The sequence below is a fragment of the Papaver somniferum genome, chromosome 3 (assembly GCF_003573695.1).
Source record: "Papaver somniferum cultivar HN1 chromosome 3, ASM357369v1, whole genome shotgun sequence".
Taxonomy (NCBI): domain Eukaryota; kingdom Viridiplantae; phylum Streptophyta; class Magnoliopsida; order Ranunculales; family Papaveraceae; genus Papaver; species Papaver somniferum.
The window spans coordinates 2,222,181-2,233,955 of NC_039360.1; the positions used below are offsets into that span (position 1 = coordinate 2,222,181).

The window sequence follows — 11,775 nt, forward strand, 5'->3', positions numbered from 1 at the left end:
TTCAGGAACTTACTTGCATTATATCACTGTAACGTTTTCACGAACACCTTATTTGCACCAGACCTCGCACATGATGGTGTATGGCAGTAGCGGCCAAATGGTCTTGCGCCTGCCATTCAAATTTCCGACTATCCATGATTCAAGTTGTTGTTTCACGTTATTACCATTTACCCACTACAAGAAGTCCAGTGGTGAAGTTTACATCTTGACGAACTATTATTGCACTTGCTGTCTCTCGTAAATGGGAATTCGATGTTAATAATGCGTTTCTTAATGGAGTTCTCGATGATGAAGTGTATATGAATCAGCCACCAGGATTCGTTGATTCCTCTCATTCTATGCACGTGTGTAAGCTAAGAAAATCAATATATGGGCTAAAACAGTCTCCGCAGGCATGGTATACTCTGACTGAATCAATTTTTACTCACACGTCCAGACATAGCCTTGGTTGTTAATAAGGCATGTCAGTTTATGCACTGCCCGACGACAGAGCATTGGGCTCTAGTCAAAAGGATACTTCGCCATCTTAAACGTACATTGAATTATGGATTACAATTTTATCATAGTTCTCCACCTATGCTCTCAATTTTCACCGATGCCGAGCGGGGAGGTTCTTTAGATGATCGGAAGTCGACTGGAGGTTACAACTATGGAAATAATCTTATTTCTTGGAGTTCCAAGAAACAACCAACTGTTTATCGGTCGAGTACAGAGTCTGAGCATCGCGCCATTGCAACTGCCTCGGCTGTAGTGGTTTGGATTCGTTCATTGTTCAGAGAACAACATGGGCGCTACCTACTTGACTGCCAATCCGGTGTTTCATACTCGCAGTCGTTATGTGGAGATTGATTTCCATTTTGTTAGAGACATGGTTGCTAAGAAAGAGTGAGAATCATCTCGTCTCAAGATCAAATTGCGGACACACTTACGAATGGTCTTTCTACTCCTTGGTTTACATTGTTGCGATTCGCTTGAGGGGGCGTGTCAAAGATATTGTATCGACATCATGTACAGCTGCAAGTATTATTATTTTTTTGATAAAAAGAGAATTTATTCATTATTGAGTAATTGCACTGAAGTCTTTTGCCAGAAGACTACAAATATTGGCGCTAAAATTATCATAGAGTTCAACATCTAATTCTGAAGTCCTAACTGTCTTAGCAACTTAATATGCTACTTGATTGTCGTCTCTACTAATGAAAGAAAAATTACATAAACTAAAACAAGAAGATAAATGTTTTATCTCCTTCAGGATATTCCTATTTTCCCATTGAATTAAAGAGATAGTGCCTGTGATCGATTGGATGCCAAGTTTTCCATCTGCTTCTACGTGTATTATGGTGAATGATTTCTTCTTTTCCCAAGATAGTGCATCACGAATTGCCATACATTCTCCTTCTTCTGAATTTAATGCTCCATTTGCGAAACTCCCTTTGATCCCTCCACATGCTCCTGTTTCATCACAAATAATTAGAACAATGCCTATTTTCTTAGTAGAACAGTCAAATGATGCGTCGACATTGATCTTAATAATGCCTGGTAAAGGGGGTAGCCAATGTGATATAATGCAGTGTATGGGTTCAGATGCAATATTATGTGCCTTCAGATGAGAATACAAATGATAGTTGATTTTGTGCACAGAATTAAATGGGTTTAAGGATATTCCTTGGAAAACTGAATCACATCTGTCTTTCCAGATGATCCAAGCACCAATCATTAAGGTATATAACCAATGTTCATTTGAACTACTAACTATAGAGAACCAACTTGTGCACCACTCTGACACACTTGTGTAGTTACTTCTTACTGCATCAGTGTTGTTGTTTACTCCTCTCCACACAACTCTGGCATGTATGCATTCCAATAACAGATGTTCAATTGTTTCAGATTCAGTGCCACAACAACCACATTGTATTTCCTGATCAACATTATAGACTGCTAGTGTATCTCTTGTTTGATTAATCTCCCTGATACACTTCCAGATAAAGAGTTTAACTCTATGAGCAGCTCTAGTTTTCCAAAGAGTCTTCCAAACAACGGGATCAATAATTCTGCCATTGACATTAACTTCTCTATTGCAGTTAGTAAGTTTATTGTAAGTGCTCTTAACAGAGAACTTTCCATCCTTGGAAGGCATCCCAATCATCTTGTCTTCCTTTGTGACATTAAGAAACATTCTCTGAATTCTAGATGAAGTATTAGTATCAAATAATTGATCTAACAAAAGGATGTTCCACTTACTGGTGCCAGGAATAATAAGCTCAACAATATCTTCATAAAATCCGAATAGTTCATTCATTGTAACTGGAGGAGTATACCTGAGATCCATGTGTCTAGCCATATCTTAGTTCTTCTACCATTGTTGATTTTCATAAAATAATTCTCCTGAACAACAATCATACCTTTAGTAATACCATTCAAGGTATAAAAGCAGTTTTTGGTTTCAATATTTTTATGGAGAATATCTCCATTTCTAAAATATTTACTTCTGAGAAGTTGCACCATTAGATTATTGGATTCAGAATAGATTCCCCATGCCAATTTTGTGAGTAGAGCCAGATAGAGATTTTCTAAATCCCTAAAAGCAACTTCACCAATATCTTTTGGCTTACACAACTTGAGCCAAGCTAGAGGATTATAACCCTTATTTTCTTTATGTCCCCAAAAGAAATATTTCTCAATGGCAGTAAGCTTGTTGAAGAGTTGATTAGGAAGCTTGAAAGTGCCCATCTGATAAGTGGGAACTGCATTTAGGATATGTTTGATCATGGTTGATCTTCCTGTCTGAGTAAGAGAGATTGAATTATAAGTAGATAACCTTTGCTCAAAGATTTCTTGAATTGACTTGAAAGATTCTTGTTTGGAATGCTCTAATAGCAATGGAGAACCCAAGTACTTTTCTTTTGAGTTCATGGCTTGAACTCCAAGAATGCTGGTAAGACAGTAGACAACTTCTGGCTTGGTGTGATTGCTGAAGTGCACTGCAGATTTCTCAAAGTTTATAACTTGGCCTGACCGTGTACTGAAATCATTGAGAAGATTAAGATGATTGTTAACAGAATAAAGATTTTCCTGAGTGAAAATCAGGTAGTCATCTGCAAAGAGCAAATGATTGATGGCTGGTGCATTACTAGCCACTTTAATACCTTGAATAGTATTGTTTTGTTGAGCTGCAACAAGATGTCTTGAAAGAAATTCCATTGCAAGAATAAACAAATAAGGTGAGAGTGGATCACCTTGTCTTATACCTCTTGTGGGCTGAAATTCATCACAAGGTGATCCATTAAGAAGTGCTGAGAGGGTGGAGGTACTTATGCACTGGTGGGTCAAGTTACAGAAATCATCACTGAATCCGAAATAGTTGAGAACTTTGAGAAGAAAACTACACTCTAATATGTCAAATACTTTTGACATATCCATCTTGAGTGACAACCAACCTATTTGTCCCTTTTTTTTCTTCATAGAATGTATGATTTCTTGAGCTTTATTGTGTTGTCACTAATGAGCCTGCCAGAAAGATATGCTACCTGATAAGGGGATATGATCTTCTCCATTAATGGTTTCATTCTACTGACAAGAATTTTAGAGACTATTTTATAGGAAGTATTACATAATCATATAGGTCTATAATCTGCTGCACAAATTGATTTCTTCTTCTTTGGGATAAGAGAAATGTAAGTTTTGTTAACTTGTCTTGACAGGTATTTTGTCTCAAAGAATCTCTTGACCATAAGGAAAACATCTTCACCTATAATGCTCCACTGACTTTTGTAAAAAAAGCAGCTTGAAATCCTTCTGGCCCTGGAGAACTCCAATTTTCCATGCTTTTTAGAGATGCAAAAATATCATCTGAAGAAGGAATACTTGTAAGAAGGACATTATCTTATACAGTAATGAACGTTGTAAGTATAGAGAAGAGGTAATCATTAAGTACTGGATTTGTAGTGGAACTTATACTGCTGAATTGATGTGTAAGATGTGATGATATATCTTCTCTAGACTGCAGCGCATTCTTGTATGGAGTCAATGTTGTTTCTACTCCTTCTTCTGTTAAATTTTGAGTGAAAGTACTTGGTATTATTATCCATGTCCTTGATAAAACTGTCTCTTGACTTCTGTTAATAAAATTCATTATGCACCTTATGACATCTGTCGAGATCATTATTAACTGCCATAATTTGATCATCTGCCAGAGATTTGTGTGGTTGAGCTTGTAAGGAAGATAACTGCTATTGAAGAGAATTAACCTGTTGATGAATATTACCAAAATGCTCTCTATTCCACTTAGAGAGTAGTTTTCTAGTAATACTCATTTTATTAGTTAACTGAAAGGCAGGTGATCCATTAAATTCAGTTTTCTAATCATTGGAAATAATAGTAGAACAAGATTCATCATTAAGCCAGGTAACAAAGAACTTGAAAGGTTTCCAGCAATTTGAAATACCAGAATCAGTCACAAACATAATAGGATTGTTGTCACTACCAACTTGGTTTAGATGATACAACTTAGAGTTAGAGAAAGATATATTCCAATCACTATTACCTAGTGCCATATCTATTCTAGATTTCCTTTCTCTGGTGCCTAAATTATTGCTAGTCCAAGTATAACCTTTACTAGAATAACCTAAGTCTTTTAAACTACAGTCTTCTAAAACCTTATTGACCCAACCATCAATATAGGATGAGGTATTGTTATGATTGGTTGTAATGTGGAAGTTAATATCTAGTAGGATCCGAGGGCTACTGTTATTCTTACTAATATCTAGAACATAATTCCAATGAGATTTTTTCTTATGATAATTAGTGTGCCCATACATACAAGTAAGCAGAAATTCAGGCTTGCTATTATCAGCTTGAACCAGAATGTTAAACATATTATTGTCTTTACCAACCACATCACAAGAGAATCCATTTTTCCAGAGGAGAACAAGCCCTCCAAATAAGCCAATTGGATCAATAAAAGCATAATTAGGGTATTGATAATGTTTAAGAATAGGTTTTCTTTTATCTTGATTTATATTGGTTTCAGACAGAAATATAATGTCAGAATTTTAACATCTAATGAGATCACTGAGATGGTTTCTGGTAGCTGAAGTTTTGAGCCCTTGAACATTCCATGAATTTTTTTTCATATTGTGTGCCTTTTTTGAGTCAACTAAGATGCAATGTAATAAACTAAGGTTAATAATAAAAAGAAAGTTTCTATAGATTCTTAACTTGTGAGTTTTAAAAGTATGCAGACTGAAGTGTTGAAAAGATAAATGCAAAGAAAAGCAAATGACAATGAGTAAATAACAAAAGTATTTACTCATTGTAGCTAACCGATAAAAACTGAAATGGGAGTATTTAGAATACTTGACTCTCCTGTTGTATGCTCATAGTTTGATTATCCTTTGCAGTGACTGATGGGGAAGTTTCAAAGTCTTTGCTAGCTACAATGGTTTCACAGGAAGGAGGACCATTAGAAGAACCCTCAAATGGGGGACTATCTGCCGTTATAATTCTCTTTCCAAGCCTAATGTCTTCACTAACTTCTTCTTGATCTCCCTTGTTGACTAAGAAATTCATATTGATGATTTCTCCATCCTTAAGAGGGACAAAAACTGCATTTTTTACAAATTTCTTCTGAGTGCTCTTGATTGCAGGAACAACATTTTTTGAGACAGTAGTTATGTTCTTTCTTATCATTTTTGGATTACCAAAAAAAATATGGCTTTTCATGAGCCTTTTGAAGAAAAGTTGATGCATCCTTACAGGCAACTCCACAATGCTTGACAACATAACATTCATAAAAGATACTTGGTCGCTGTCTCTCATAAAAAACTTGATCCACTTGCTTACTACAGCATTTGTGATTTCCTTGACACCTCTTCTCATGGGATTGGAAAGATCCACATTAACACACACCTTTACAGGTTCTCCATCAGCTGGAATTGCATCTTTGGGTTCAATTGCTACCACATTTCCCATAATGCTGCCAATTCTTATCACTGCAGAGACATTCATATGTTCTGGAAGCACCCATTTAAGGTGAATCCAAAATTGTTGAACTCCCCAATGCTTCTCTGTGTAGATCATCTCTGGAATGTAGTCATGAACAACTAATAAGTGCTTGTTGATGTTCCAAGGCCTTTCATTAATCACCTTATTCAAAGAATCCCACTTGCTGAACTTGAAAATCATAATATTTGGTTCCACCTCAATTATCTTGACATCCTTCTCAGTTAAAAAAGGCCAAGTAAACTTGATAAAGTTTTTCACAGCTTCATAACCCATTTTTCCTTCAATAATAACCTTACCAATAGCACTAGCTTCCCAGTTACTTTCTTCTTCCACCACTTCATTATTTTCCGAGTTAAAGACCACAACTTCATTTGTATCTACCAACTCAAATGTTGCTTGTTCGAACTTGTTAACAAGATCTCCCATTTGGCTAGAGCTTCCAGTCTCGATTTTTAAAGAGTAAAAAGGAATTGAGTGCTTGAGTGTTTTTGATGAAGATAAAGTTTTGTTAGGATGAATATATAGAAAAATATTAGATTTAGGGCTTGCAGGATATATATTCCGAATATTTTCTGCAGAATTGTAACTCAAATTATGGTAACAGATTGATTGACTGAGTTGAGCTGAATGGAAAGAAAATATAGCGCATATTAACCAATGGAGTGAAATCCGGTGATTGATTTTCTGTTTCCATTTGTAACTGAAATAGCGGTTTTTTGGGTGAATTTGAATTTGAATTTTTTCCAAGGCAGACTGTGTTGAATTTTTGACTCATCTCATTGAGCCGATCTAGAGTTCCTCGACATTGAAAACCACTGATACTAACATAGACAATTCTTGCTATCAAACGATTAGCAAACTTCCCAGCAAACGCTTTGATCACTTGCACAAACGTCAAGGAAAACGCCATGATGGATAAACAAACCTGTACAAATGATGGGGAGAAACTGGAAAAAAATTAGTTCTTCATTGTTAGAGAGAAAAAAAGTAAAACAACACTAGAAATTTAAAAAAGAAATAACAGAAGTTAAGAAACGAATAGAGATAATGAAAGAAGGAAGAAAACAATTTATTAATACTTAGAGATTTGATGTATTGTTAAGATCTGATGCAAAAATTTTAAATTTTTTTCATCTGAGTTGACTTATTGATGTCGCCCGGTTCGCTGAGAGGAAAGAGAGTATGGGGATGTACAGCTGCAAGTATCTAACCACATAAGGAAACATAGTTCAGGATATAAAACAATATTACACGATCATTATGAACATTTTCGTTTTTCCCACTCTATGTATATTCCGTATTTATGTGTTTGTTTTCTCTCCCAAGTACCTTGATACTATAATCATAGCTTTCCAAATTTGAGTGCATATATGCGAATTCCAAATTCAACACCCAAACGGGTTCCTCTTCTTTAATTTTGTTTTTTCCTTTCATATATATATATATATACTAGGTATCACCCCGGCCTATGGCCGAGCTCAACCTTTTTCGATTTTTTTGTTGTTGTTTGGTTGGGTCAAATTAGCCAGGACCTACTACCCCGGCCGTCTCCCCTTAAGGATGTCCTATTGTTTTGTTGGTCGGTCAAATTAGCCGAGGCCTACACCCCGGCCAAGACCCTTTAAGGATATCCTAGTGTCTTGTTGGTCGGGTCAAATTAGCCATGGCCTCTTAAGAAGGTCCTGGTATTTTGTTGGTTAGGTCAAATTATATGGGTTCTTAAGCATGTCTAGTGCTTTGTTGGTTTTGTCTAATTAAACCCGGCCGTGACATCTTAAGCATGCCCTAGTGTTTGTAGGTCGTCAAATTAGCAGGGACTTACAACCCCGACCGTAGCCTCTTAAGCATGCCCTCATATTTTGTTGGTCGGGTCACATTAGCCGGGACTGTAGGATTCGAGGGTTACACAAATTTCCACATTATAATTAGTCGCGATTAGGCGGCAGTCTAGGGATTGGTGCCAGTGTCTATTAATCGAGTCAAAATATCATTGGCTTATAGCTCCGGTCCTGGCTTCTTAGTTTTTGGAAATTAATATTAGGCAGTACCGTCTTCAATTAAAAAAATCGGTTTAGTTAAAAAATCAAATTATATTAGGGAACTTGGTCATCATATTTTTATTTTGGATCGGACAGTTGGGGTGACAATATGTATTCTTAGCCTAAACCAGGTTAGTATGTGAAGTCGTAAAAAGTAGTAAAAAACATTTGAAGTTATAAAAGCTTAGACATATATGATTTCAAACATAAGCAATGGTTCAATCATATTGACTCAAAATTTAAATGCACGTTGTACCCTTAACTGCAGACCATCATCACCGTCGCCATGAGAACTTGAAGGATGATTCAGGGTTTTGGGAAAATGACAAAACAATATACATAATAATTAATCCTAAAAGTAAATGTAAAAGGAGAGAAAGACTCATTCTTTTTCTCATACGTATTATTAGCCATAAAAATCATGTGCTTTACTAGGTAGTGACCCCATTATTCCATGTGCTAACCATTTCTTTTTGCCACCCACTAATTTGAGCTATATGCACCCCAAAAACCATCACAAAATTATAATAAATGAACAAGGATTTGTACATCCACATATATACAAATCACTATGTCAACTCTTATGAGTTGAAACGGGTTCTAAGCCCGGGTTCAAAAATACCAGGTGTTATACTATTATCCTCTAAAAAAGAATTTCTCCGGAAATTCGAAGCGTAGCTAAGTTTAAGAATTACCTTTTACTAATTCCAGATATTTGTCTCGTATCTCAGACTCCAGCTCCCAAGTTGCCTCTTCAGAACCATGATGTTGCCAGGGAACCTTCACGGTTTTGATGGTTTTCCTCCGAAGGACTTGTTCCTTTGAGTCGATTACGCGCAACGGTTTTTCTTCATAAGAAACATTGTCGTTCAGTTGCAGGTCTCGCCATTCGATGACGTGGGACGGATCAGCATTGTATTTACGAAGCATGGATACATGAAACACATTGTGTATGTCTGCAAATTGTCTTGGTAGAGCTAGTCGATATGCTACTTCTCCAATTCGTTGAAGAATTTCAAATGACCTAATATAGCGTGGCGCCAATTTACTTTTCTTCCCAAACCGTTTAATGCATGTTCTAGGACTAACTCTTAGAAACACATTCTCCCCGACCTGGAATTCCAATGGTCTTCTTCTTACATCTGCATAACTCTTCTGACGACTTTGTGACATTCTCAAACGGTTTTGGATAATACCTATCTTCTATGTTGTCTCTTGAACCATCTGAGGTCCTATGAAACTTCTTTCACTAACCTCGGCCCAACACAACAGTGTACGACATGGTCTTCCGTACAACGCCTCATAAGCTGCCGTACCGATGCTGGACTGATAACTGTCGTTGTATGCGAACTCGATAAGGGGTAAGTGATCACTCCAATAACCTTTGAAGTCGATCACACATGCTCGTAACATATCCTCTAAAATTTGAATCGTTCGCTCGGACTGACCATCAGTCTGAGGGTGGTAAGCAGTACTCATATTCAATCATGTTCCCATTGATTTGTGAAAACATCCCCAAAACTTGGATGTAAAAAGAGGATCTCTGTCGAAAACGATCGATAGTGGAATTCCATGCAACCTAACTATCTCCTTGATGTACAAGTTACATAAAATAGGAACAGTATCCATCTGCTTAACTGGAAGAAAATGTGCCGATTTAGTGAGACGATCAATTATCACCCACACGCCATCCTTTCCATGCTGGGTCTTAGGTAATTCTCTGACAAAATCCATGGAAATGAAGTCCCATTTCCACTCAGCTATTGATAAGGGCTGAAGAGGTCCAGCTGGTCGCTGATGTTCAACCTTCACTTGCTGACAAGTAAGACACCTGGAGACGAACAATGCAACATCCCTTTTCATACCTTTCCACCAGAACTGGCGCTTCAAATCTTGATACATCTTTGTGCTTCCCGGATAAACTGTCAGTACGGACTTATGAGCCATCGTCAAAATTTCCTTTCACAATTCCTCAACGTCTGGTACCCATAACCGCCCTTTATATCGAATATCCCCATTGAATCCCACTGTCCATCCTTCCTGTTCATCCGTGGTACCCATATTTTCTTTGACTTCTTGCAAACCGTCGTCTAACGTCTGCGCCTGAATGACCTTTTTCACAATCTCAGGTACTGCAACAACATGCGCCAAGTATGCCCTCTCATTGTTCCACTCAACAACGAAATCATATTTTTCCACAACCTTGACCATCCTCATTAAAGCTATGGATCCAGATTGTTTTCTACTGAGTGCATCCGCTACCACACTAAGAAGCTCGAGCCATCTTCTCTGTCTCAAGTTAAAATCCTTTTGAGTGAAGATGTACTTTAGACTTTTGTGGTCCGAAAATGCAATAAAGTTTTCTCCATAGAGATAATGCCTCCAAAGCTTTAGCACAAACACTACAGCTGCTAATTCCAGATCATGGGTTGGGTAGTTCTTTTCATGATTCTTTAACTGTCGAGAAGCATAATCTACCACCTTGCCTTTCTGCATAAAAACTCCACCCAAACCACTTCTTGAAGCATCACAATAAACATCATAACCTAATCCTGGTTCCGGGGTAACCAAAATGGGTGACGTAGTCAATCGTCGCTTCAGCTCCTCAAATGCTTTATCACACTCAGTAGTCCACTCAAACTTCACCCCCTTTTTGGTCAAACGAGTTAGAGGGACTGCTATCTTCGAGAAATTCTCAACAAATCTTCGACAATAGCCTGCCAAACCCAAGAATCTACGAATCTCAAAAACACTCTTTGGGGGTTCCCATTTTGTCACAGCCGATATCTTTTCGGGATCAACAGATATACCTTCCTTAGAGATAACATGTCCGAGAAATAAGACTTTCGTCATCCAGAATTCACATTTGCTCCTCTTTGCATACAACTTGTGCTCTCTTAGAGTTTGTAAAACCATCCACAAATGTTCCTCATGGTCTTCCTTAGTCTTGGAATAAATGAGGATGTCGTCAATGAACACTACTACAAACTTGTTCACAAAAGGTCGAAGAACTCGATTCATCAGATCCATGAATACTGAAGGTGCATTTGTTAACCCAAACGACATCACGAGAAATTCATAATGACCGTAATAAGTTCCAAATGCGGTTTTACGAATATCCTCCTCTATGACCCGCATCTGATGATAACCAGATCGAAGATCAATCTTCATTAAATAACATGCTCCCTTCAATTGTCAAAAAGGTCATCAATTCTCGGCAAGGGGTACTTATTCTTGATTGTAACTTGGTTTAGTCGTCGGTAATCGATGCACATCCTCATTGATCCATCCTTTTTTTGAGCACAAAGAGAATAGGAGCTCTCCATGGTGACGTACTTGGTCGAATAAATCCCAGTTCTTCCAACTCATCAAGTTGTTTCCTTAACTCCTTCATCTCTTTGGGTGCCATACAATATGGGTGAATCAATATCGGCATGGTTCCCGGTTGCACTTCGATCTCAAAATCAATCTTTCTCTTTGGTTGTAATCCAGGTAATGCCTCTGGAAAAACATCGGGAAAATCTCGAACTACCGGTAACTCTTCATCTACTAGAATGCTATCCTCTTCTTCACTCAGGTGAGCAAGATAATCTATGTGTTCTTCGGTTTCATCCCTCCTTTTCATCCGTGATAAGGATGGATTTATGACTTTCCACCTTTCTCCTTGGACAGACACTCGACTTCCATCCGATGATTGGAAAGAGATCTTCTTCTCAAAACATTCTAGTATAGC

General features: G+C 37.5%; 1 protein-coding gene across 1 annotated transcript; it reads right to left on the minus strand.

Moving 5' to 3' along the window:
* Positions 1–8,473: 8,473 nt before the first annotated feature.
* On the minus strand, positions 8,474–9,215 carry LOC113358907. The gene is made up of 2 exons (XM_026602623.1): positions 8,738–9,215; positions 8,474–8,535 (listed from the first exon to the last, which is right to left on the minus strand). Exons 1-2 carry the CDS (start codon positions 9,213–9,215, stop codon positions 8,474–8,476), a joined length of 540 nt encoding a protein of 179 aa, XP_026458408.1.
* Positions 9,216–11,775: the final 2,560 nt, after the last annotated feature.